Source organism: Canis aureus, chromosome 23 (genome assembly GCF_053574225.1).
Source record: "Canis aureus isolate CA01 chromosome 23, VMU_Caureus_v.1.0, whole genome shotgun sequence".
NCBI classification, from domain to species: domain Eukaryota; kingdom Metazoa; phylum Chordata; class Mammalia; order Carnivora; family Canidae; genus Canis; species Canis aureus.
The window spans coordinates 30,733,291-30,759,983 of NC_135633.1; the positions used below are offsets into that span (position 1 = coordinate 30,733,291).

Here is a 26,693-nt window from a genome sequence, read left to right on the forward strand (position 1 = left end):
CTTGGCTGTCTCATATGCTAACAAGGTTAAGTAGGATTATCTTTAAAATTCTAATTCAAAAGACTACTTCATAGGAAAATGAACCATTTCTTTTACTTTTAGAAATACTAGGGTTTCTAAAAGTGGGTTATACCTGTCCCTATCTGTAGTTTCTCAAAATATTTGTACAAGTGTAACAGGCAACATGTTCATGAAAGAAAGTATAACTTACCAATAGTTTTGCAGCCTGAACTCGAACCACCCAGGAGCCATCACTGACCATGTGACAAATTTTTCCAAATGCATCATCAACTAAGCGAATTTCTTCATTAGAAGAAGGAATGGGGACAATGCTAAATTAAAAGAAAAAAACCACAAATAACAAACATGAGCCTAAAGCTGCAAGTTCAATAAACTGAGAATAGCCAATGAAAATTTGCACACACACACACACACACACACACACAATGACAATTGAGTAATTCAAATGTTAGAGTGATTGGATACATTTCAGAGTAAAGAAATCACCCTAGGAGTATGAAATAACACTTTTCGTTACACTGCAAATTTTCAATGTCTTGAACAAGTGTTTAACCCACCAAAGGTTCAAAGATTTACAAAGATACCAAAAACTAGCTACCACAGAATATTTTATATCTTTAAGTTTATTTTCTCCTAAAATTGCATTGCTGTCAGTAACAGTAAACCATAAAATAAATCAATATAAAACAAATTTTTAAATCTGGTCCTAGAAGAAGCAATTTCCAATTAGTCTTTTTTTTTTTTCTTTTTTGGGGGAGAATTTATAGGTTACTAACTCATTCTGGTTTTCCAATTTTAGCAGGCAGTTTAATGAAGAGAAAAAACACTTTCTTATAGAAGGAACTCTTCTATAAAACAGAATAATAATATTTGTCTCTACTTCGAAGAATCATTGTGAGAATCATTTAATTACTATGAAAACATTTTTAATGAGGCAAGCACTACATAAGGATCATTATTCTCAAACTCACCTAGTGTCTTTATCTGGCATTTGTATTCACTAAAATAGGCCCCAATCTTAAAGATTAAAAAAAGGGTGAGGACAGTGCTAGATAGTACTTGAGAAAGACAGTCCAATCTCTTCATTTATAGATGAGGAGGCTGGGACCCAGAGGGGAAGTATCTTTCTCAGAGTACACTGAAAGTTCACAGCAGATGTGAAAAACAAAGACCAAGCATCCTGATTATCAGGATCTGTATTTTCCCCCATTCCACAATGCTTTCTAAAAATCTAACCAACATTCCTTTTCTGGAGGAGGGTTTTTTACATGATGGAAGAAGAATGGCTTAGCAATGAACAAAAGCTGGCTTACACCCACACTGACCTTTCAGGATAGAGCTGACTGACAACCCAGATAAGTTGGACTGCAGCACTGCGCACTTGTTCATAGTCATCAGACAACAATTTACAGGCCTGCAAACAAGAATTCCAAAAGGCTGTTAGTTCTGTGTCCTCCCAGGTGATGTTCAAACTATTTTCAAAATGAAGACAGGGTGGCTGGATAAGGATGCCAATCAAAATACTTGTGGGTAGTTTTAATTTCTTGAACCCTTGCCAACAAAGAATTCTTGGCCTCTGTCAGCCATTCTGGCTATGTTCTGTGTTCTGACTCCCACCCCAAGTCTGAAGGCAGAACCACAGATTGAAAGACAGCACAAAAGCCATCTAGAATAGCATCAATCCCAGTAAAGTCTGCTGGGAGCCCACAATGCTTCTCTCACAGTCTCAAACACCAAATATGGGTATTTTTTCCCTTTTCGTAAAATCAAAGCATAAATTTCTGACTGACAAACTGAAAACTCAAGCATCTAAATAAATGTATAATTTTAATGTTAAGCTGCCAGAAGAGGCCAGATTTTTCTGCTCTACTTTGGTCTGAAATGGAATATCCCTACTCCACCAACACGGCAACACCCTGGACTTCAACAACAACACCTAGAACTACGTCATTTCTTGAATTTAACAATTCTATATTCTATGCTCTAATCATAACATGTTACTCTATCAACTCTTCCATTTCAACGAATTAATCCATCACATTTGTTCTTCAGTCCCACTTATCCTACCTATCCGTTTAACGAGGGTTCTCAACCTCAGTAGTACTGACGTTTTGGACTGCACAATTCTTTGTTGTGAGAGGCTGTCCTCTACATCGTTAACATGTTTAGCAGCATCCTTGGCCTCTACCCTCTCCTTCTCTCCAGCAAAAGCCCAAAATATCTCTCCACTGCCAAATATGCCCTAGAGAGTAAAACCATCCTGGTTGAGAACCACTGCTTTAATCCCATGGTTTTTCTCCAAATGAACCCTCTTCTCCTTGCTCCATACCCTTCCATTACTTCAGTCCCAACAGCATTGTCAGCATTCACCATTTACAACCCCCTCAAGACTTCTGCTACAGCTGCGCTACAAACCCAACACCTCTACTGCTCACAAGGGCAGCAAAGCACTGGCAAAGACTATCCTCTCTAAGGGACTGGTGGCTCATCAGCTCGAACTTTATTGGCCCTACTGATATCTTTTACACCCCTCTTTCTGCTTCCATTTCCCAAGGGAGCTTGTCTTAACCCCCTCCACCAGTCCTCTATCCCACTTCCCACCATAAGGCTACGTGTTTATCTGAGAAAAATCAAAGTTCTCAGGCACAAACTGTCCCAACTATTCCATAACAGTTATAAATTCATTTACACCTGTATTCTTCCATACATTATTCAATGTCTGAGAAAAAAGTATTCTAATTCCTAATCCCTGTACTTTTGCTATGGACCCCATCACCTCAAACAGACCCTTCCTTACCATCCTCCAAAATAAGTCCTATTTCTGATTTTCTATTATAGTATCCTATTTATTTACCGCACTATTCACACGCTATAATTATGGTGTTTATTTGTTAATTGCCTGTCTCACGGGAGAGAATGTGATGGTCATAGATCTTATCCAACAGGCTCAGTGTTGTACAACAAGCATTAATAATTGTTGGATGAATCGGCTCATGAATCTGATTTTCTGCCTCAAGGAACTTACTCCACCATTTATCTCCATTTGTCTCTTCTATCATCAATTTCTCCCCAAACACTGGTTCTCTCCTCAACACATAGACATAGGTAGCAGCTATCTTTAAAATACAAAAAGCTCTCCCTTAAGCCTGACCCTTTCTACAGTCTTCCATCCTGCCAACCTATTATAGCCAAGGTTTTTTTTTTTTTTTTTAATTTTTTATTTATTTATGATAGTCACACACACACAGAGAGAGAGAGAGAGAGGCAGAGACACAGGCAGAGGGAGAAGCAGGCTCCATGCACCAGGAGCCCGACGTGGGACTCGATCCCGGGTCTCCAGGATCGCGCCCTGGGCCAAAGGCAGGCGCTAAACTGCTGCGCCACCCAGGGATCCCTTTTTTTTTTTTTTTTAAAGTTTACTTATTTATTTAATCTCTACACCTAATGTGGGGCTCAAACCCACAACCCCAAGGTCAAGATTCACATGCTCCTCTGACTGAGCTAGCCAGGTGCCCCTAGCCAAGTTTCTTTAAAGTATAGTCAGTAATCACTATTGAACTGCCTCACCTCAATTGACCCTAATAGACTCTTACTAATATTGCTCTCTTCAAACTCACTAATAGCTGCCTTGTTGCTAAGTCCAATGGGTAGATTTCAGTACTACTCCAGCTGACTTTTTAGCATACTTGACATTGTCAACTATGAGAACTCTCTCCTGCCTTTTCTTGAATATATTTTTCCTCCTCCATCTGGCTGCTCCTCAGCAACTCTCTTCTGTCTACCTCTTAAACATTGGACATTACCCATGGCTTCCATGCTTGGTCTCTTTCAAATCTTCTTACTCTTCCTAGGTACCTACATGCCCCCTAGATGGTGATGGCTTCAATTACCCACCTCCAGCTCTGAATTCTTCTGAGCTCCAGACCGTCACAACTACCTACAGCCTGGAATTTTCCTCACAGGTGTCCTATCAGCTCTTCAAAGTCACATAACCCAAACTGGTATACTATGTAATTCAACTTTATATCTCAAATACTCCAATAGTCAATCCTCACTCCCTTGAGGCCCTTGTCATTGTTTGCCTAGTTAACTGGCATGGTCTTATGCCATTAAATATCTAAATCATCTAACTTAGGAGTCCTTTTTTTTTTTTTAAGATTTTATTTATTTATTCATGAGAGACAGAGAGAGAGAGAGAGAGAGAGAGAGAGAGAGAGAAAGGCAGAGACACAGGCTGAGGGAGAAGCAGGCTCCATGCAGGAAGTCCAATGTGGGACTCAATCCCGGGACTCCAGGATCACGCCCTGGGCCAAAGGCAAGTGCTAAACCGCTGAGCCACCCAGGGATCCCCCTAACTTCTGAGTCCTTACTCTCTAAGTTTCCGTTAATTATTTGGCTTCCCACAGAGTCTTCCTATAGGGAGAGAAGGTGCTGGTCACACCAACATAACCATTCTATTTCATTTTGTAAAAGAATAAACTTGGTTTACACACCCGTCACAGGGGTTTAACTGCTATCTTCCTCTGAAAGATAAAACCATTATTGGTGGAAAATCTGGTTTCTGGGCAGCCCGGGTGGCTCAGAGGTTTAGCACTGCCTTTGGCCTAGGGTGTGATCCTGGAGACCCGGGATCAAGTCCCATGTCGGGTTCCCTGCATGGAGCCTGCTTCTCCCTCTGCCTGTGTCTCTGCCTCTCTCATGAATAAATAAATAAAATCTTAAAAAAAAAAAAAAAAAAGAGGTTTCTGACATAGATTTAGACTCCTTGTCCCTAGAGGCATTCAATTATTCTACAAGAGAAATACTGCCTTGTAACGCCTTTTCTTTAGGCAGCCAATCAATTTCTCCTAGGGATACTACAACTTCTTTGTCCCTTTCTTTACCAACTATTATAAATATTTTTTCATATGATCCCATGGTCTTGTTATTCTCCTCCAGAAATACTCTAGTATGTCAAGCATGGAGCCCAGAACTGACTTCATGTTTGGCTCAACCAGAGAGCAGTGAGACCACCACTTTCCTTATTCTGAACACTATATTCCTCTTTGTGTATTCATACTGAGCTACCTAAATCCTTTTAAAAGTTCTTTTTACATATATTAGTGTTATTCAATTATATATCCTCTACCCTCTTATTAAAACGTACATATTGGACACAACTTCACATTCATCCCAATTAATGCTGCCAGTTGCTGCTCTGTGTGTTCAAATTCTGACAACTAGTACACTACTCTCCCAGTTTCATTATCACTCCTCCCCTTCCAGATCGTACTCATTTAAAGTACCTGATTATAAATTGCTTGGTGTAATTTCAGTCCTCTTTCATGAAGCTGCAACTAGATAATAAAAATATAGTTTAAGTATTTGGAGAAAAAAAGATCAACATTTCCAGTATCTCCCCCCTCAATCTCATATATTCTCCCTCATTATATCAAATTACCAGTTCCCATTACCCAAAATTAGTGCTATATAAATAAGAAATCTGGTCAAAGATTTCTTAATAGAAACACTAGGAGATTTAATAAATCTAATCCAACTATCCCAGGAGATACTAGAAAAATATTCAATAATGATAAGAAGGCTGAAGAAGAAATGGTTAACACCACCTCCTCCTAAAAAGCACCTCCCCTTCCAGGGACTTGGAGGAGGGATGTGACTTGGTATTAAAACAGGTGTAAAATAATAATAATAATAATAATAATAATAATAAATAAATAAATAAATAAATAAATAAATAAATAAATAAATAAAACAGGTGTAAGTTGTACCCTCCATGTTTCAGAAATATGGGTAAAAGCAACCACAGAGGCCTAAAGAAAAGCACACCTGCTATACAAAGAATGTGTGCCTTTGAGTTCTGTGATGCCATTAATCACATTCCTCAAAACATGCATAAGGTATATCCGGGAGTGGTTTAGAAAGCATCCAAGCTAACACTGGCCATGGACTTAAAATAATGAATGAAACAAATAAAACCTGTCACCATTTAGTTTCCATTATCATGCTTACCATGGCTTTTATAGCTGCTGTTCTGACACGTGGGTCTTGGTCACTGAAGTAATCCCCTATAATCTTCTGGACATCTCTGACAGCTAGGCCTTCTCCATCTTTTGTGACACTTTTCTCCAAAGAGCCAAGATTGCCAAGTAATTGCAGGCACTTATTTCTTACACCATGAGAGGTATCTGTGAGGTGCTATAAAAAGGAAGGAGAGAACAAAAAGACATGATTAAGATAGCTTAAATTAAATTAAAAACCAGAAGCAAAAGCATTGTATCAATTTAGGAATGACTTCAAACACCACATTCTTACCATAGTCTCTCTAGGATCATGTTACTTGACCATGTGTCTTCCAAAACAAGAATCCTTAAAAAAAATAAGATCCCCACTTGTTTATCACCACATTCCCAACAGCTAGCCCTTTGCCTTATTAAGAGAAGGTACTTTAAAAATGACCCTCCCCTTTTTTAAAAAGATTTTTATTCATCCATTCATGAGAGACACAGAGAGAGAGGCAGAGACATAGGCAGAGGGAGAAGTAGGCTCCCTCTGGAGAGCCTGATATGGGACTCGATCCAGGGACTCTGAGATCATGCTCTGAGTCAAAGGCAGACGCTCAACCACTGAGCCACCCAGGTATCCCAAAATGGCCCTTAAATTGAATTTTATAATCTAGCAAATCTAAAAACAAAAAATTTATAAAGTTTTAAACCTTTTTAAAAAAGATTTTATTTATTTACGTGACAGAGAGAATGAGAGAGAGCACAAGCAGGGTGAGGGGCAGGTAGAGGGAGAAGGAGAACGAAGATCTCCACAGAGCAGGGAGCCTGATATGGGGCTGGATCGCAGGACTCCAGGCCTGAGCTAAGGCAGACGCTTAATTGGCAGAACCACCCAGGTGCCCTCAATTTTTAAAACATTTAATATTCATATAGAAAAATGCAAAAACCTTAAGTGTACAGCTCAATGAATTTTCACAAAAGGAATACAAACATAAAACAAGCACCCAGATAAAGAAATAGAATATGACCAGCACCCCAACAAACCCTCCTGGTCCCCCTTCCCACTAACTACTCCACCACCATCAAAAATAGCCACTATCTTGACTTATAACACATAGATTTTGCCTGTTTCTATACTTGGTAAAATCAAATAATATCTGGCCTCTCTTGCTTAATATTTTATTTGTAAGATCCATCCATATAGCAATGGTTCATTCACTTCCATTACTATATCCTATTCCATTTGTGAATATACCACAATCCACTGTTGGTAGATATTTGTTTTTGTTTTTGTTTTTTAAGATTTTATTTATTTATTCATAGACACACACAGAGAGAGAGGCAGAGACACAGGCAGAGAAAGAAGTAGGCTCCATGCAGGGAGCCCAATGTGGGACTTGATCCCAGGTCTCCAGGATCACACCCCAGTCTGCAGGCGGCGCCAAACCACTGCTCCACCGGGGCTGCCCAGATATTTGTTGTTGTTTTTTTTTTTCCAGTTTTTGGTTATTCTTAATAATGCCACCATGACTGTGGTAGCTTGAATGTGCTTTCTGTTGGATATAAACTTAGGGGTGGAATTACTGAGTCACAGGATTTGTATATATGTTCAGCTTAAGAAGGCATTCCAAATAGCAAACAGTTTTCCAAACCAGTTGTACTAATTTAACTAATCTACACTTCCACCAGTGATGCACAGTGTTCTAGTTGTGCCATATCCTTGTCAACACTTAAGTACTGTCAATCTTTTCATGTTAGCTCTTCTCACCAGTATTTTAAACTAAAATATCAGTTATCTTTTGCTATACCTAGTCCAATGCTACTGAAATAAGCTATTTGCATAATACAGTAATAGGAACTAAAAATACTTTGAGAAATGAAGTTGTACAGTACATGATAATATGGCATGGAACTCTGATTTTTAAACTTTCTAGACCCACTGTAAGAAATATCCATTATATTGCAGCATAATATTCACATACAAATATATACACAGAAAGTTTAACAAAACATTGTTTACCCTTATACCTTATGATATACTCTGGTATTTTAATTCTATTTTGATTTTCAAAAAATACTAATTATGATGGTTCAATCAGTAAAGCAGGCAACTCTTGATCTCAGGATTGTTAAGTTCAAGCCCCACATTGCACATAAAGATTACTTAAAAATAAAATCCTTAAAAAAATACTAACCATGGCCCATAAAACTGATAGCATTACCCACCAGTGGACTACAATGCTGTTTCAAAAACAATGACATAGAGAAAAGTGAATGGGACTTGAAGTTTATTTTTTAAAAGGATTTATTTATTTATTTATTTATTTATTTGACAGAGAGAGAGAGAGAGAGAGAGAGAGAGAGACAGCAAGTAGAGTGGCAGAGGGAGAGAAGCAGACTCCCCACTGAGCAGGGAGCCTAATGCTAGACTAGATCCCAGGACTGTGGGATCATGACCCGAGCTGAAGGCAGCCGCTTAATGACTGAGCCACCCAGGCGCCCCAGGACTTGAAATTTTAAAACCTGGGTTCACAGATCTCTTTAGAGAAATGGCTAGTTTCAGGACTAGGGCAAGAAATATGTAAGAGCCTGGGACACCTTGCACCAGAAAGCAAGGAGGCTATCAAGAACTAATGGAGTCCAGATCAAAAGAACAAAAAAGAAACAGTAAGTAGGACATTTCCCCACTGTCAACACTGACATTACACCAAAAGAAAGCAATCAAAGAAGTCCAGAATGTAGAACATTCTATAAACCAATGACCCGGTTTCTTCAATAAATTTATGGCATTTAAAGAAAAAACAGGGACGCCTGGTGGCTTAATGGTTGAGCATCTGTCTTCAGCTTGGGTCATGATCTCAGGGTCTTTCTCTCTCTGCCTATGTCTCTCTCTCTCTGTGTCTCTCACAAGTAAATAGATAAATAATAAAATTTTAAAAAAGAAAAAACAGAAACAAGAAGGAGCACTATTACTGACTAAAAGAAATTTAAGAGACCATACAGAGGATCCCTGGGTGGCTCAGCGGTTTGGCGCCTGCCTTTGGCCCAGGGTGCGATCCTGGAGTCCCGGGATCGAGTCCCGCGTCCAGCTCCCGGCATGGAGCCTGCTTCTCCCTCCTCCTGTGTCTCTGCCTCTCTCTCTCTTTCTCTCTATGTCTATCATAAATAAATAAATCTTTAAAAAAAAAAAGAGAGACCATACAAATGCAATATACAGGTCTTTTTGGATGCTAATCCAAAAGAAACCAATTATAAAAAGTTATGACTAGTGATGCAACTAAGGAAATTTTAATAGGAACAGATATGAGCTGATAAAGAGTAATTGTTAATAACTCCATTATGGCTATATTTTTTAAATGATCAGTTATAGATATATACTGAAGTATTTATGATTTAAATAGCATGATGTCAGCAAATTGCTTTAAAATACTAGAGCAAAATAAAAAAAATACTGGAGTAGACAACAAAAAAAGAGGAGTAAATGTATGAAAAAGACTGCAAAGAAAAGACTGCAAAGTATAAAATATTATCAAATGTACACTCAAAACTGGAAATAATAGCAAATCTGCAATGTTCCATAATATAGTGTGATATATATATGTATATACATATATATATGTATATGTTATCACATGTATACACACACACACACACACACACACACACATCCAGCTTCAAATTTCAACTCTGACTCATGATATGTGTAAATTAGTCATGAGTCAAGTCACCGGGGCACCTGGGGGACTCAGTCAGTTAAGCATCTGCCTTTGACTTGACTTATGATCTCAGGTGCCCTGCTCAGTGGGGGGTCTGCTTCTCCCTCTCCCTCTGCCTTTCTTCCCCACTCATGTGCACGCTCTCTCACTAATAAATAAACTAAATTTAAAAAAAAAAGGCGTCAAGTCACCTCTCAGAGACTCAGTTCCTCATCTCTAAAGAAGAAATAATAATAGCCACTTCAGCTAACTTATCCAGTTATCTTAAGGCTCAAATAGGGATACAAATGTAAAAAAAAAAAACAAACCAACAACTTGGTACACTACAAGCATACTATAACTATTAGCTATTTTTACCATAATCTAAAATAGTAAGAAAAGTAAGAAAAGTAGATGGTCACAGATAAAGTATACATATGATTTCATTACAAGATAACTGCATATACAAATGTCAATACAAAACAAGTGTCTTTAATATTCCCTTCAAGTTCAAAATTTCCAGGCTTTTCTATTTATAAATGAAATCACGGATTTGAAATCACAAGTCTCTGGTAGTACCCTGAATAATCACCCATTTCTCTCCCCTATCTTACAGAACAATAAAGATTAAATGATATGTCTAAAAATACACAGATAATTTAGTGGAAGAGCTGATACTAAACATTCCTGACACCCACTGAGTCCAGAGCTCATTTCCCTACTCAGCTGCATAAATAAATAACTTCATGATTTTGAAAACTTTGCTCACTATGTTCAGAGTTGGACATTTGCACCTTACTTAAAAAGCTCCATAATACTTGTTTTCCTCAAATATATTTATATTGATACTCCCAAATATCACTAGTCTCCCAGTATGAAGAATCACTCTGGTTTCTAATTACTGCATGATAAACAAACTGACACTAAATTAATAACCAATTCTTGTGATGAGCTAACTAGGCTAACCAAGACTATATGAATAATACACACACACACACACACACACACACAACTGAACAAACAGGAAGATGTATCAAATAAATAAATATAGGGACGCCTGGGTGGCTCAGCGGTTGAGTGTCTGCCTTTGGCCCAGGGCGTGATCCTAGAGTCCCGGGATCAAGTCCCACGTCAAGCTCCTGCATGGAGCCTGCCTCTCTCTGCCTGTGTCTCTGCCGCTCGCTCTCTCTCTCCCTGCCTCTCATAAATAAATAAAAAAAAATTTTTAAAGATAAGTAAATATATTATAGCTGGTTCTAGAGCTGGAGTAGAGAAAGTACAAGATGAGCCTGGATTATTTTGCTGTGCTAGAAAAGAAGGAAGTATTCCAAAAATAATAGAGAGAAATGAAAAGAACACAGAAGTCAGCTTAAAGGGGCTCGTATTTGGCCAATTCAGGAAATTTGTGGGGGCTTTTGTTATTTTTCGAATCCGGAAGTTGGAACATCAGGGTAAATAATTACAGAAACAGGGCGGCCTGGGAGGCTCAGCAGTTTAACACCGCCCTCAGCCCAGGGTGTGATCCTGGAGACCCGGGATCAAGTCCCACAACGGGCTCCTTGCATGGAGCCTGCTTCTCCCTCTGCCTCTCTCCCTGTGTGTCTCTCATGAATAAATAAATCTTAAAAAAATATATATTACAGAAACAGACTATGATCTACTGAATAAACAAGGAATCTGTAACTGATATAAACAAATTGAAAGTTTGATGACAGAATATTTACATGGTCTCAAAGAGCTACCCCGCAAAACACTTATTGGTTTCAAAAGGAAAGAGTAACTTTACAGTGAAGAAATGTAACAGACACTATCTTAACCAAATGATCTACATGAACATCATTAGTAATGCGACAAATCAAAATGGTGTGGCGCCTAACAGGATGCAAAAAGAGCATCCCATCTATGATATGTTTTTTTTTAAGATTTTATTTATTTGAGAGAGAGCATAAGCACAGGGGCAGGTGTAGGGGCAGAGGGAGGAGTAGACTCCCTGCTGAGCAGGGAGCCTAAGGGACTCAATCCCAGCACCCTAGGATCATGACATAAGCCGAAGATAGATGTTTAACCAACTGAGCCACCCAGGCACCCATATCTGTAATACTCTTGCCAAAGTGGTAACTTAAATCTAATTATGAGAAAATATCAGACAAATCCAAATTCAGAAAGGGTTCTATAGGGATCCCTGGGTGGCGCAGCGGTTTGGCGCCTGTCTTTGGCCCGGGGCGTGATCCTGGAGACCCGGGATCTAATCCCACGTCGGGCTCCCGGTGCATGGAGCCTGCTTATCCCTCTGCCTGTGTCTCTGCGCCTCTCTCTCTCTCTCTCTGTGACTATCAAAAATAAATAAAAATTAAAAAAAAATTAAAAAAAAAAAAAAAAAGAAAGGGTTCTATAAAACACCTATCCTATAATTTTTGAAAATGTCAATGTCATAGAATCAAGTAATGACTGAGGAATTACTCCAGATTCAAGACTAATGAGACATGACTAAAATGCAGTATGTGGTTCTGAACCAGATCCTTTACCAATAACAGACATGACTGGCACAAATAGTGAAATCTGAGTGAGGTCTGAGGATCAAATGGTAGTATATGCTGTCCTGATTTTGATGGTCATATTGAAGTTATGTTAGAAAATATCTTTGTTTATAGAAAACAGGGATACGGGATCTCTGGGTGGCGCAGGGGATCCCTGGGTGGCGCAGCGGTTTGGCGCCTGCCTTTGGCCCAGGGCGCGATCCTCGAGACCCGGGATCAAATCCCACATCGGGCTCCCGGTGCATGGAGCCTGCTTCTCCCTCTACCTATGTCTCTGCCTCTCTCTCTCTCTGTATGACTATCATAAGTAAATAAAATTAAAAAAAAAAAAAAAAGAAAAAAGAAAAAAAAAAAGAGAAAACAGGGATACCTGGGTGGCTCAGTCAAGCATATATATGCCTTCAGCTCATGTCATGCTTCTGGAGCACAAGGATTGTGCCCCACATTGGGCTCCCTGCTCAGCAGGGAGTCTGCTTCTCCCTCTCTCTCTCTGCCCCTCCCCTTGGTTCCTGCTCCTTCTCTCTCTCTCCCTCTCTCTCTCTCAAATAAGTAATTTTTTTTTTTAAAAAAAAGAAAATACACAATGAAGTATTCAAGAGTTATGGGGTACTATGTTAGCAACTTATTCTAAAATAATTCACAAGAAAAGAAAGTTCTCTATTACCGTACTTGCAACCTTTCTGAAAGTTTGAGACTTAAAAAAAATTTAACAGTTTAAATATTCTCAAGAAAAAATAAAATAACCATACTGTTTCATAAACATTAGAAAAATATGGGTACCTGGCTGGCTCAGTTGGTAGAGCATATGACTCTTGAACTTGGGGTTGTAAGTTCAAGCCCCACAAAATCTTGGGGTACCTGAGTGGCTCAGGTAGTTAAACATCCAACTCTTGGTATGGGCTCAGGTCACAATCTCATGGTGGTGGGATCCAGCCCCAAATCGGGCTCCCCTATCAGCAGAGAGTCTACTTAAAGATTCTCTCCCTCTGCCCTGCCCCCCCATGTGCCTGCACATGTGCACTCTCTCTCTCAAATAAATAAATCTTTAAAAAAATAAATGGAATCTTTAAAAAAAATTATATTATCTATAAGTGTATTTTTAGGAACATATAAAGAAAGAGGCAGAAATAACAGAACCACACCTAAACAGGTTCAGAGAATGCCTCCAGAAAGTGTGGGAAACTTTTCAGACAAAGTGGATTCCACAAATTGTTTCATCTCTTGTCTGAGAGGCAAAGTAGCATAGCTGAATGAGCAGGGACTGAAGTCAGACAGATCTAGGTTTAATTGTTGGCCCTGCCACATAGTATCTAGGTGATCTGCACCAAACCCCACAAGTTTTCAGAAATCCTTACTTTGTAAAAAATAGGAATAATATCCTCTACTATGAAGTTCTGTGGTGAGTATACTAAATGAACTCATTTAAAAATCATTGTATTGGGGTGGGGGCACTTGGGTGGTTCAGTTGGTTAAGTCACCACTCAGGTCATGATTCCAGGGACCTAGGATCGAGTCCTGCATAGGAGCCCTTGCTAGGAGGAGAGCCTGCTTCTCCCTCTCCCTGCCGCTCTCCCTGCTTATGCGCGCTCTCTCTCTGTCAAATAAACTTTAAAATCTTAAAAAGAAAAAAAAAAGAATTACTATATTGGGTTGCCTGGGTGGCTTAGTTGGTTAAGAATACAAATCTTGATTTCAGCTCAGGTCATGATCTCAGGGTTGTGGGATCTAGGGGATCTAGCCTATGTGGAGCCTGCTGGCTCCTGCACTCTTGCTCTATCTCCAACCCCCCCCCCCAAAAAAAAGAAGCTATGTAAGCTATGTAAAATTAGCTGATGTCTGGGACATAACAGACATTCCATAAGTGTACGTGCCTAGCATAATGCCTAGCACTTAGCAGGTACTTAAAAAAGAAAAAAAAAAAAAAGCTACTTAAGAGAAGGAGAACAGGTAAGGAAAAGAAGAGCAAGTGATGGCAAAAAAAGAGAAAATGGAGAAGAGTCAGAGGTAAGAGTGGGCACCTGGATGAAAAAGGTCTGCTATCTAGAACACAGAAGCATGAACTTCTAAGTGATGGCTGTCTAACAACAGGGCAATCCGTCATGAAAGGTAGTAAGCATCTGTCAATGGCTCATAGTAGAATGCTCCAAGAGAAGATTGCTAAATTAAGCAGGAACATAAACTTGGTGAGAAGCGACAGCCTATGTGGATATGGGGTGGGCAGGCAGGCTTACTTGGAGAAGAGAACAAAGGAAACCTTGGGAGAAAGCCACTGTGCTGAGGGTGGGACACTCAGAAACAGAACCTCTGACTGTAAAAATGGTTCACTCAAACATTTTAGATCAGAGTTAATTTTTGCCTCCAAGTTATTTAGGCTGCAAAAATGTGAAACATATACTCATGTCCTCACAATGCCTCATATAGAGTTAAAGCTCAAAATTATCAATCAAACTAAGACAGTGAAACTGAGAAATTATGAGAAACTTTCAAATATGAATCTGACAATGACTGTCAGTTAATAGAGCAGGATTTTTTTAACGAACTATTTTAGTATAAAAACATTATTTCTCCTAACTAAACTGTTGACTGAACCACCAGCCCCCGAAGATTGCTTCCACTGTTACAAATACTTTGATTTTCAAACAACAAACTGAAACCTTCCAGCTCCTAATACGGTAACCAGGCAACACTGCTATATAGCCAGCCTATTACTGCACACTGAATGTTAGCCCAAAAGACGGCGGAAGTCTAAATCACACCCTCAGGACAGCAATTACAGTTCTATGATGTCCCTCCCATACAGGTCACTTCTTGCATCATGCCATCATCACTAATAGCTGCCTAGTGCGTCTGCTCTGCAGATGATGCTATTTCGGTGTTACACCCAGGCCATTAAAATGACATCATTTTTATATTAGTGGAGTGAGTAAGCAAACCACATCGCCAATAATAAGAGCAATCCATGTCAAAAATAAGCTAAACCAACCAGTTTAAAACTATTGCTATAGGGAAAAAAAGTCAGTGGTTAAGTATATCAAGAAAATCTGAGAATGAAGTTCCTTAAACAAGACAAAAATAACATAATGACTCATTCAGTTTCAATATGGATTGTTTTTAGGCACAAAAATTCAGTGTACTTTGTATGCAAATTATTTTAAGATACACTCTCCTAACAAACCATACATAATATCTGAGTACAATTTTATAAATGTAAAAATGCTATATTGTTCTATCTTCTGCCTTTTAAGAGTTTTACTATACTTATGCCACAGAACTAAAGGAACAGAAAAAAAGCAGAGACTGGACTAAAAGGTAGAAACAGACAAAGAAGGATTAAAACTAGGCTCTAAGAAAGCATTACGCAAAAAATGACAAGAATATTTGCTCTCCCAGAAAAATCTTCATAGAAAGGAAGGAAAACAGAAGATCTCTGGCTTCAGTTGTATAGATGCTATATATGAAAAGAATATTAATTTTCTAGCCAAATCTGTGAACCAAATCTTTTCATCTCTCAAATGAGATTAACTGTACAGTGTATCTCAAAGGACTGCTGACAGGATAAAATGAGACAAACCTTGAAGAGTTAAGAGTACTTGAAGGCATGACTTTCTTCCTACTGTGAAACTAAAAATATGGCAGATTCATACCCTGTATTTGAAAGACATTTAAAGGAACAATTTGAACTTCAAAAAAGAATAATGATAGGAATAGATTATAATATATTGAATAAAATGATAGAGACAGATGGAAAAGAATGGAGAGAGAACTTTATTTACAGTAGGATGTCAGCTAATATGGAATAAGAGTTTAAAAATTATGATATTGCAAAGACCAGAGTAACAACTGATCCAGTAAAGTTAATTAATAGTTGCTAAAATAGTGAGTAAAAATTTGATGGGGAAGAGGATATCTATATAATCTCAAAGTATCTCCCACAAATCACTTATTAATCATAGGAAAAATTTTAACTTTACAACAAAACTGGTAATCGTCACCTTAACCAAGTATCAAAGCTAACAACATCAATGAGTCACACCTCAACTATGCCTCATAGTATGATAAACTGAGAAGGACAAATATTATTTATGTGGTATTCCTGCCAAAATACATAATCTAAATCTAAACAGGAAATACAGATTATACAGATTGAACAGATAAATACAGATTAAAAGACATTCTATAACAAATGGTCTAGGGCAGCCCACGTGGCTCAGCGGTTTAGCACTGCCTTCAGCGCAGGGCCTGATCCTGGAGACCCGGATGGAGTCCCGCATCGGGCTCCCTGCATGGAGCCTGCTTCTCCCTCTGCCTGTGTCTGTGCCTCTCTCTCTCTCTCTCTCTCTCTATGTGTGTGTGTCTCTCATGAATAAATAAATAAAATCTTAAAAAAAAATAAATGGTCTATATTCTTAAAAAATGTCAAGGTCATGAAAGACAAAGATAAGCTGAGAGATCTTTCCAAATTAAAGAAGACAAGAGGGATGAAAACTAAATGCATTCTGTGATCCTGAACCAGAAAAGTTTATATAAACAATAATACTAGCACAATCAGTAGAATTTGCATAAAGCCTGAGATTAGTACTAGTATTGTATCAAGGTAAATTTCCTGATTTTCAGGATTGCATTGTGTTTATAGAAATGATATCTTTTTTTTAAGATGTATTTATTTATTTAAGAAAGAATTTGTGTGAGTGCAGGGGCAGGAGGAATGGGGCAGGTGCAAAGGAAGAGAGAGAATCTTTTTTTTTTTTTTTTTTTTTTTTTTTAAGAGAGAGAATCTTAAGCGGGTTCCACACCCAGCACGGAGTCGCACATGGGCCCCAATTTCACAACCCTAAGATCATGACCTGAACTGAAATCAAGAGTTGGATGCTTAACTGAGCCACCCAAGTACCCCAAAATTGTATCCTTCTTCAGAAATACACTGTAGTATTTAAGTATTACTTTAGTGGAAAAGGGCATTATGACTGCAATGTACTGTTACATGGTTCAGAAAAAATAATACGTGTGTACAGAGCGATAATGATAAAGCAAATGTGGGAAAATGTTTACTATTAGTCAAACAGGAAGAAATTTGGAAATTCTTTTTCTTTTTTTTTTTTCTTTAAGTAGGCTTCACGCCCAGCATGGAGCTCAATTCAGCGCCTGAACTCTCAACCTGATATCAAGACCTCAACTGAAATCAAGAGCCAGTCACTCAACCCACTAAAGCACCCAGTTGACCCTACATTGTTTTTATAATTTGAGGGGTAAGTTTAAAATTGCTGGAGTGGGGATCCCTGGGTGGCGCAGCGGTTTGGCGCCTGCCTTTGGCCCAGGGCGTGATCCTGGAGACCCGGGATCGAATCCCACATCGGGCTCCTGGTGCATGGAGCCTGCTTCTCCCTCTGCCTGTGTCTCTGCCTCTCTCTCTCTCTGTGACTATCATAAATAAATAAAAATTAAAAAAAAATTGCTGGAGTGTTTGGATTTTGTCCCAACCCAATGCTTTCCCACAATTCTCTTTCTCACTGAAAGGTACCAGCATCTAATCTTGCTAGGGACTGCAGGTGAGGGGAGAATGGGAAGTTACTGTTTAACTCATAAAGTTTCAGTTTTGCAAAGTGAAGAGATAGGTGAATGAATGATGGTGATGGTAGTGTAAGAGAATATGCTTAATGCCACTGAACTGTACCTTTAATGACTACAATGGTAAATTTTATGTTATGCTTATTTTTTAAATTTAAAAAAAAATTATTCAAATTTAAACCCCAAAAAGGTTCATGTGTATTTTACAATTTTTTTTAATTTAAGAAAAAGTTAATATAGGCTTACATGGCCCTAAAATTTTATTCCTAGGATAAATACCCAAGAGAACTGAAAACATACTTCCAACCAAAACATGTAAACAATTATTCACAGCAGCATTATTCTCAACAGCCAAAGAAACAATACAAATGTTGAAAGAGTCACCACAATTCAAATTTAGGGGGTGGGGATCCCTGGGTGGCGCAGCGGTTTGGCACCTGCCTTTGGCCCAGGGCGCGATCCTGGAGACCCGGGATCGAATCCCACATCAGGCTCCCGGTGCATGGGGCCTGCTTCTCCCTCTGCCTGTGTCTCTGCCTCTTTCTCTCTCTCTCTCTGTGACTATCATAAATAAATAAATAAATAAATAAATAAATAAATAAATAAATAATTAATTAATTAATTTAGGGGGTGAATTCTTTATAATAACAGTTTTACTGAAATATAACTCACATACCATGCAATTCAACCAGTTAATGTATACAATCCAAATGGTCTTTGGCATATTTATGTATGTGGCACAATCACCACAGTTAATTTTCCAACATATTCATCATTTCAAAGAGATGCCCTCTTGCTACCAACCACGTATCCCTCTATCTATACTGTCCCTAAATACCTATTAATCAATTTTCTGTTAGATTTATCTGTTACAGAAATTTCATATAGACAGAATCATATATGTACATTTTTTGTAACTAGCTTTTTGTAACTCAACATGTTTTTGAGATTCATCCAGGTGTAGTGTTTATCAGTATTTTGTTCCTTTTTATGGTCAAAGAATATTCCATTGTATTTTGTTTATCCACTCATCAGTTGTTGAGAAAGTCATTTGGGCTGTTTCCACCTTTTGAGTATTATGAATATTGCTGCTATAAACATTTATGTACGAATTTTGTGTAAGTATGCTTCAGTTTTCTTGATAGATACCTATGAGTGGAATTGCTGGGCCATATAGTAAGCCTATCTTTATTTTTTTAAACTGTTTTCCAAAGCAGCTGAGGCATTTTACATTTCTACCAGAAATGGAAGAGAGCTCTAATAATACCACATCTCACCAAAACTTGATATGGTTAAACATCCAATCTTTCACTAAGCCTTTTTTATTTTTATTTTTTTAAGATTTATATATTTATTCATGAGAGACACAGAGAGAGAGAAGCAGAGACACAGGAAGAGAGAGAAGCAGGCCCCATTACAGGGAGCCTGATGTGGGACTCAATCCTGGGGCTCCGGGATCACACCCTGGGCCAAAGGCAGATGCTCTACCACTGAGCCACCCAGGCGTCCCTAGTTAAGCCTTTTTTAGTATAACCATCTGAAAGGTGTGAAATCGCATCTCACTGTGGTTTTGATTTGTATTTCCCTAATGACTGAAGATGTTGAGCGTTATTTTGTGTTTACAGGCTACTTGTATATCTTCTTTGAAGAAATGTCTATTAAGATCTTTTGCCCATTTTTTTGGTATTATTTTTTATTGTTAGGTTGTACGAGGTCTTTATACAGTCTAGACATTAGACATATGATTTGCAAATATTTCTTCTCATTCTGTGGACTCTCTTTACTTTCTTGATAATGTCCTTCTCATCACAACTCTTCAATTTTGATGAAACCCAATTTATTTTTTTTGTTACTTGTGCTTTTGTCCTATTTAAATTCCATTGCCAAATTCGTGGTCATGAAAATCGATAACTACATTTTCTTCTAAGAGGTTTATAGTTTTAGCTGACATATTTAGGTCTTTGATACATTTTGAGTTAATTTTTACATATGGTATTAGTTAAGTTTCCAAATTTATTCTTTTGCAGATGGATATCCAGTTGTCCAAGCACCACATGTTGAACAGTCTATCCTTTCTCCATTGAATGGTATTGATACCCTTTCAAAAATCAGTTGACCAGAGACACATGGGATTAATTTTGGGTTCTCAATTTATTTCATTGATCTTTACATCTATCTATTGGTGCTTAGGAGTAAGTTCTGAAATCTGCTAGTGGACCTGTTACTGTGTTGTTCTTTTTCCAAGGCGATTATGGCTCTTTTGGTTCCCTTTAAAAATCCATATAATTTTCAAGTACAAGTTTTATACTTCCTTTTTTTTTTTTTATGATAGTTGCACAGAGAGAGAGAGAGAGAGAGAGAGAGAGAGAGGCAGAGGGAGAAGCAGGCTCTATGAACCGGGAACCTGACGTGGGACTCGATCCCGGGTCTCCAGGACCGTGCCCTGGGCCAAAGGCAGACGCTAAACCGCTGCGCCACTCAGGGATCCCAAGTTTTATACTTCTTTTGTTAAATTTCTTAGTATTTTATTAGGGTTTGGGTTTTTTTGTATTTTATTAGTTTTGATGCTATTATAAAGGGATTGTTTTCTTAATTTCATTTTCATATGGCTCACTGCAAATATACAAAAATACAACTAGGGACGCCCGGGTGGCTCAGCGGTTGAGCGCCGGCCTTCGGCCCAGGGTGTGATCCTGGAGACCCGGGATCGAGACCCACGTCGGGCTCTCTGCATGGAGCCTGCTTCTCCCTCTACCTGTGCCTCTGCTTCTCTGTGTGTCTCTAATAAATAAATAAATAAATAAATAAATAAATAAATAAAAATACAACTAATTTTTTGAACACTGATATTGTATCCTGCAACCTTGCCAAACTTTATTACTTCTAATAGTTTTTTAACAGATTCCTTAGGATTTTTTATATATAAGGTCAAGCAAACAGGGATAGTTTTACTTCTTCCTTTCCAGGATGGATGCCTTTTATGTCTTTTTCTTGCCTAAGTGCCCTGGCTAGAACCTCTAGTACAATGTAGAATAGACACATGACACAAGAACATAGCTGGTTTGTTCCTGATCTTCCGTGAGGAAAACATCCAATCTTTCACTATTAGTATGTTGGCTGCCAGTTTTTCATAGACGCCCTTTATCAGGCTGAAGTTCTGTTCTACTCCCAGGTTTAAGTTTGTTTGTTTTTTAAGATTTTATTTATTTACTCATGAAATACAGAGAGAGGCAGAGACACAGCCAGAGGGAAAAGCAAGCCCCATGCAGGGAGTCCGATGTGGGACTCGATGCCGGGACTCCAGGATCATGCCCTGGGGCTGAGGGCAGGAGCTAAACCGCTGAGCCACCCAAGGATCCCCTTAAGTGGTTTTTTGAAAAAAGATTTTGTTTATTTGAAAGAGTGAGCAAATGAGAGAGAGTGCCTGAGCAGGGGGAGGAGCAGATGGAGAGGGAAAAGCAGATTCCTCATGGAGCAGGGAGGCCGATGCAGGGTCAAACCTGGGACTCTGGGCTCATAACCTAAGCCAAAGACAGATGCTTAACTGACTGAGCCACCTAGGCACCCCTTAAACTGTTTTTCTAAAGATTTCATTTATTTATTTGACAAAGAGAAAAAAAGCAAGCACAAGCAGGGAGCAGCAGAGGCAGAGGGAGAAGCAGGCTCCTCACTGAGCAGGAGCCTGATGTGGTGCTGGATCCCAGGACTTGGGATCATGACCTGAGCTAAAGACAGATGCTCAACCCACTGAGCCACCCAGCACCCCTAAAGTGTTTTGTTTTGTTTTTTAAAGATTTTATTTATTTATTCATGAGAGACAGAGAGAGAGAGAGAGAGAGAGAGAGAGAGAGAGAGAGGGAGGCAGAGACACAGGCAGAAGCAGGGAGCCATACGTGTGACTCGATCCCGGGTCTCCAGGATCACACCCTGGGCTGCAGGCGGCACTAAACCACTGTACCACCGGGGCTGCCCTTAAAATGAAATTAATTGGATCTGTCAAATGCTTTTTCTAAATCTATTTTGTGATGGTCATGGAGTTTGTCCTTTATTCTTTTTTTAATTTATTTTCAGATGTTGAACCAACTTGCATTCCTGGAATAAATCCCACTTGGTCATGGTGTATAATTCTATTTACAAATAGCTGAATTTGATTTGCTAGCATTTGGGGTTTTTTTGTTTGTTTGTTTGCTTGTTTTGTATCTTTTTTTAAAGATTTTATTTATTCATGAGAGACACAGAGAGAGAAGCAGAGACACAGGCAGAGGGAGAAGCAAGCTCCATGCAGAGAGCCTGATGCAGGACTCGATCCTGGAACTCCGGGATCATGCCCTGACCCAAAGGCAGATGCTCAACCGCTGAGCCACCCAGGTGTCTCGCTTTTGCTAGCATTTTGTTAAGGATTTTTACATCTATATTCACAAAACACATTGGTCTAGAGTTTCCTTCTTTTTTTTTTTTTAAAGATTTTATTTATTTATTCATAGAGATGCAGAGAGAGAGAGAGAGAGAGAGAGAGAGAGAGAGAGAGGCAGAGACACAGGCAGAGGGAGAAGCAGGCTCCATGCAGAGAGCCCGACGTGGGACTCGATCCAGGGTCTCCAGATCATGCCCTGGGCTGCAGGCGGTGCTAAACTGCTGCGCCACCGGGGCTGCCCTAGAGTTTCCTTCTCATGTGAGGTCTTTGTTTGGTTTTGGTATTACACTCATACTAACCTCATAGAATGAGTTGGGAAGTGTTCACTCTTCAATTTTGGGGGGAAATGAAAAACTGGAGTTTCTATTTAAATGTTTGATATGAAGCCATCTGAGTGTGAACTTTTCTTTGTCAGTAGGTTTCTGTTTTTTCATTACTAATTTAATTTATTTATAATAGGTCTACTCAGACTGTCTACTTCTTACTGAGTTAGTTTTGGTAGTCTGTCTCTTTGTAGAAATTTGTCCATTTCACCCATCTAGAATTCTATTAACCTACGATTATTCATAGTATAATAATCTTTTTTATTCTACCACATTGCTATTAACATACTCTCTCTCTTCTAATTCTAGCAATTTGAATCTTCTCTTTCTTTCCTGATCTTATGTAACTAAAGGTTTGTCGATTTGATCTTTTCAAAGAACAAGCTTTTAGTTTCACTGATTTTTTTCTATTGTTTTTCTATTCCTCTCTCATTAATTTCCACTCTAATATTTCTCATTTCCCTCTATCTGCATGCTTTATATTTAGTGTACTCTTCTTTTCCCAGTGTCTTAAGAAGGAAGGTTAGGTTACTGATTTGGGATCTTTTGACTTTTACCATAGGCACTTAGAGCCACAAATTTCCCTCAAAGCATGCATTAGCTACAAGCCATCAGTTTTCTATATTGTATTTTCATTCATCTCCAAGTATGTTCTAATTTCTCTTTTGATTTATTCTTTGACCTGGTGGTGATATGGGAGTATACTGTTTAATTTCCACATATTTAGAGGTTTACAAAATTTTTTTCTGTTACTGAATTCTAATTTAATTCCATTGTGGTTGGAGAACATACTTTGTATTATTTCTATCAAAAAGGTGAATGTGGGGCATGTGGTTGACTCAGTGGTTGACCATCTGTCTTGTTTCAGGTCATGATCCCAGGGGTCCTAGGATGGAGTTCCACATCAGGCACCCCTGCAGGGAGCCTGCTTCTCCCTCGCCCTATGTCTCTACCTCTCTCTGTGTCTCTAATGAATTAAAAAAAAAAAAAGTGAATGCTACTCTGTGAATCTTATTTTAAAGCACATTCATGACAAAAATCACAGACAAAATGCCATTAGGCAATATAAATACTAACCATAGCTATGTATCATACTCTTTATTTACTTGAGTCTGCAAAATTTTTGATAGATTTACCATTTTCAAATGGTTCAAATTTTTACTCCATTTTGAGCCTCTACAAATGGTGAAGAAAACATACTAAAACCCCACATAAAAAATAGCAAAGAACATGAGAAGTTTATTCTGAAGAGAGGAAACAGAAATGAAAAACAAGTATGAAGCCTCACTAGTAATCTTTAAAAATGGAAATTTTTTGGGATCCCTGGGTGGCGCAGCGGTTTGGCGCCTGCCTTTGGCCCAGGGCGCGATCCTGGAGACCCGGGATCGAATCCCACATCGGGCTCCCGGTGCATGGAGCCTGCTTCTCCCTCTGCCTGTGTCTCTGCCTCTCTCTCTCTCTGTGACTATCATGAATAAATAAATAAAATCTTTAAAAAAAAAAAAAATAAAAAAATAAAAAATAAAAATGGAAATTTTTAAAATAATTATTAAAGAATGAAAAAGAAATTTAAAGAAAAACATTTTCCTCCTACCAGATTAACAGGTTTATCTTCTGCTTTAAAATATTAATATTCATGCCTCCTTTGTCATGCCATATATAATTGTGGGTTTATTTCTGGGCTTTCTAATTTTTTTTTTTTTTAAGATTTTATTTATTTGAGAGACACGGAGAGAGAAAAGCAGAGACATAGGCAAAGGGAGAAGCAGGTTCCATGCAGGGAGCCTGATGTGGGACTTGATCCCGGATCTGGTATCACGCCCTGAGCCAAAGGCAGATGCTCAACTGCTAAGCCACTCAGGTATCCCTGGACTGTCTAATCTATTCCATTGATCTAAGTGTCTATTTTTGTGCCAGTACCACAATTTTGATTATTACAGCTTTGCAGTATATCTTGAAACTGAAATTGTGATACCTCCAGCATTGTTTTTTCTTTCCTAAGATTCTTTTCGCTATTCAGGTTTTTTTGTGGTTCCAAACAAATGTTAGTATTATTTGTTCTGTGTAAAATGCTGTTTGTATTCTGACAGGGATGGCATCAAATCTGTAGATCACTTTGGGTAATATGGATATATTGTAGAATACATTACAGGAAAAAGACAGTAATGAATGACGTTGGGAAGACTGGACAGCTACATGCAAGAGAATGAAACTGGACCAGTTTCTGACACCATACATAAAAATAAACTCAAAATGAATTAAAGACCTAAATGAGACCTGAAACAACAAAAATTCTAAAAGAGAACATAGGCAACAATTTCTCTGACATGGGCCATATAAACAATTTTTCAGAAATGTCTCTTAAAGTAAGGGAAACAAAAGCAAAAAATAAACTAGTAGGATTACATCAAAATAAAAAGCTTTCGAACAGCAAAAGAAACCATCAAACAAAATGGCAACCTACTAAATGGGAGAAGATATTTGAAAATGATATATCAAAAAGGAGTTAATATCCAAAATATATTAAGAGCTTCTACATTTCAACACCAAAAAACAATCCAGTTAAAAAATGGCAGAGGACATGAACAGACATTTTTTCCAAAAGAGACATACAGATGCCCAAAAAATGCATGAAAAAGAAGCTCAACATCACTAGTCATCAGGGAAATGCACATGAAAGCCACAATGAGATATCACTTACACCTGCTGGAATGGTTAAAACCCAAAATACAAGAAACTAAGTGTTGACATGGATGTGGATCATACATTGTGGATGGAAATTTAAATTGATAGAATCACTGTAAAAATAGTATGGAGGTTCCTTAAAAAATTAAATAATAGAAATACCATATAATCTAGTAATTCTACTACTGGATATTACCCAAAGGAAATGAAAACACTAATTTGAAAAGATATATGCTTCACTATGTTTATTGCAGCAATGTTTTCAATAGCCAAGATATGGAAGCAACCTACGTGTCTGTCGACAGATGAGTGGATAGGGGAGATACAGTGTGTTTGTGTGTGTGTGTGTGTGTGTGTGTGTGTGTGTGTGTATACAAGTGCAGCCATGTACATACACACATATGTGCAGCCACATGCACACACACACACACACACACACAATATCTGCAAGGATATTATGCAGCCACAAAAAAGAATGAGACATGCCATTTGCCACAACATGGATGGACCTAGAGGGTATTATCCTAAGTGAAATAAGTCAGAGTGAGAAAGAAATAAATACCAACTGATTTCACTTACACGTGGAATCTAAAATAAATCTAAAATAAATAAGTAAACAAACAAGCAAAAAAGCAGAATCAGACCTATACCTCGTTTGTTCTGTCTGGGGAAGCATTGGTGGGATGGGCAAAATGGGTGAAGGGGAATGGGAACCAAAAAACCAGTAATATCCAATGCTAGAAGGATACAGTGAAATTAGGCATTCTCATACACTACTGGTGGTCCTATAAACTGGAACACTTTGGGAACCAATTTGGCAAGAAGTATGAACAGCCTTAAAAAAAATTAAATGCGGGATCCCTGGGTGGCGCAGCGGTTTGGCGCCTGCCTTTGGCCCAGGGCGCGATCCTGGAGACCCGGGATCGAATCCCACGTCGGGCTCCCGGTGCATGGAGCCTGCTTCTCTCTCTGCCTGTGTCTCTGCCTCTCTCTCTCTCTGTGTGACTATCATAAATAAATAAAAAAAAATAATAATAAAAAATAAAAAAAAAAATTAAAAAAATAAAAAAAAAAATTAAATGCTTTCAACTAGTAATTCTACCATATATAGGAAGTAAACCTAAATACAGAAAATATTTTAGACTAACAATAATCACTGCAGCATTATTTACAATTTAAAAAGTGGTTACAATATAAATATCCAATAATAGGAGAATGGTTAGGCAAACTGTGGCTTAATTATTGAACAAAATATCATGCATCCATTGAAAACGTCTACAAAATATTTACAGTATAAAATACTTCTGTTATAATGTCAGTGAAAAAGCAAAATGCAAAATTGTATATAAATTATTAGAGCTATATTTGTTTTAAAATAGCAAACAATCTATGTACAGAAAAAAATTAGAAAGCAATATACCAAAAGGTTAATAATGGTCACTTCTGGAGAG

At 38.3% G+C, this 26,693-nt stretch overlaps 1 protein-coding gene across 2 annotated transcripts in view; it reads right to left on the reverse strand.

Annotated features, from left to right (window-relative positions):
* INTS4 (integrator complex subunit 4) overlaps positions 1-26,693 on the reverse strand; it is a 111,239-nt gene that overhangs the window by 57,797 nt on the left and 26,749 nt on the right. For both annotated transcript variants that reach the window (XM_077867176.1, XM_077867177.1), the window contains exons 5-8: positions 6,031-6,216; positions 5,307-5,357; positions 1,347-1,435; positions 212-332 (exon numbers count right to left, since the gene is read on the reverse strand). In XM_077867176.1, coding sequence (XP_077723302.1) covers positions 212-332; positions 1,347-1,435; positions 5,307-5,357; positions 6,031-6,216 — 447 coding nt within the window. The remainder of the gene's footprint in view (positions 1-211; positions 333-1,346; positions 1,436-5,306; positions 5,358-6,030; positions 6,217-26,693) is intronic.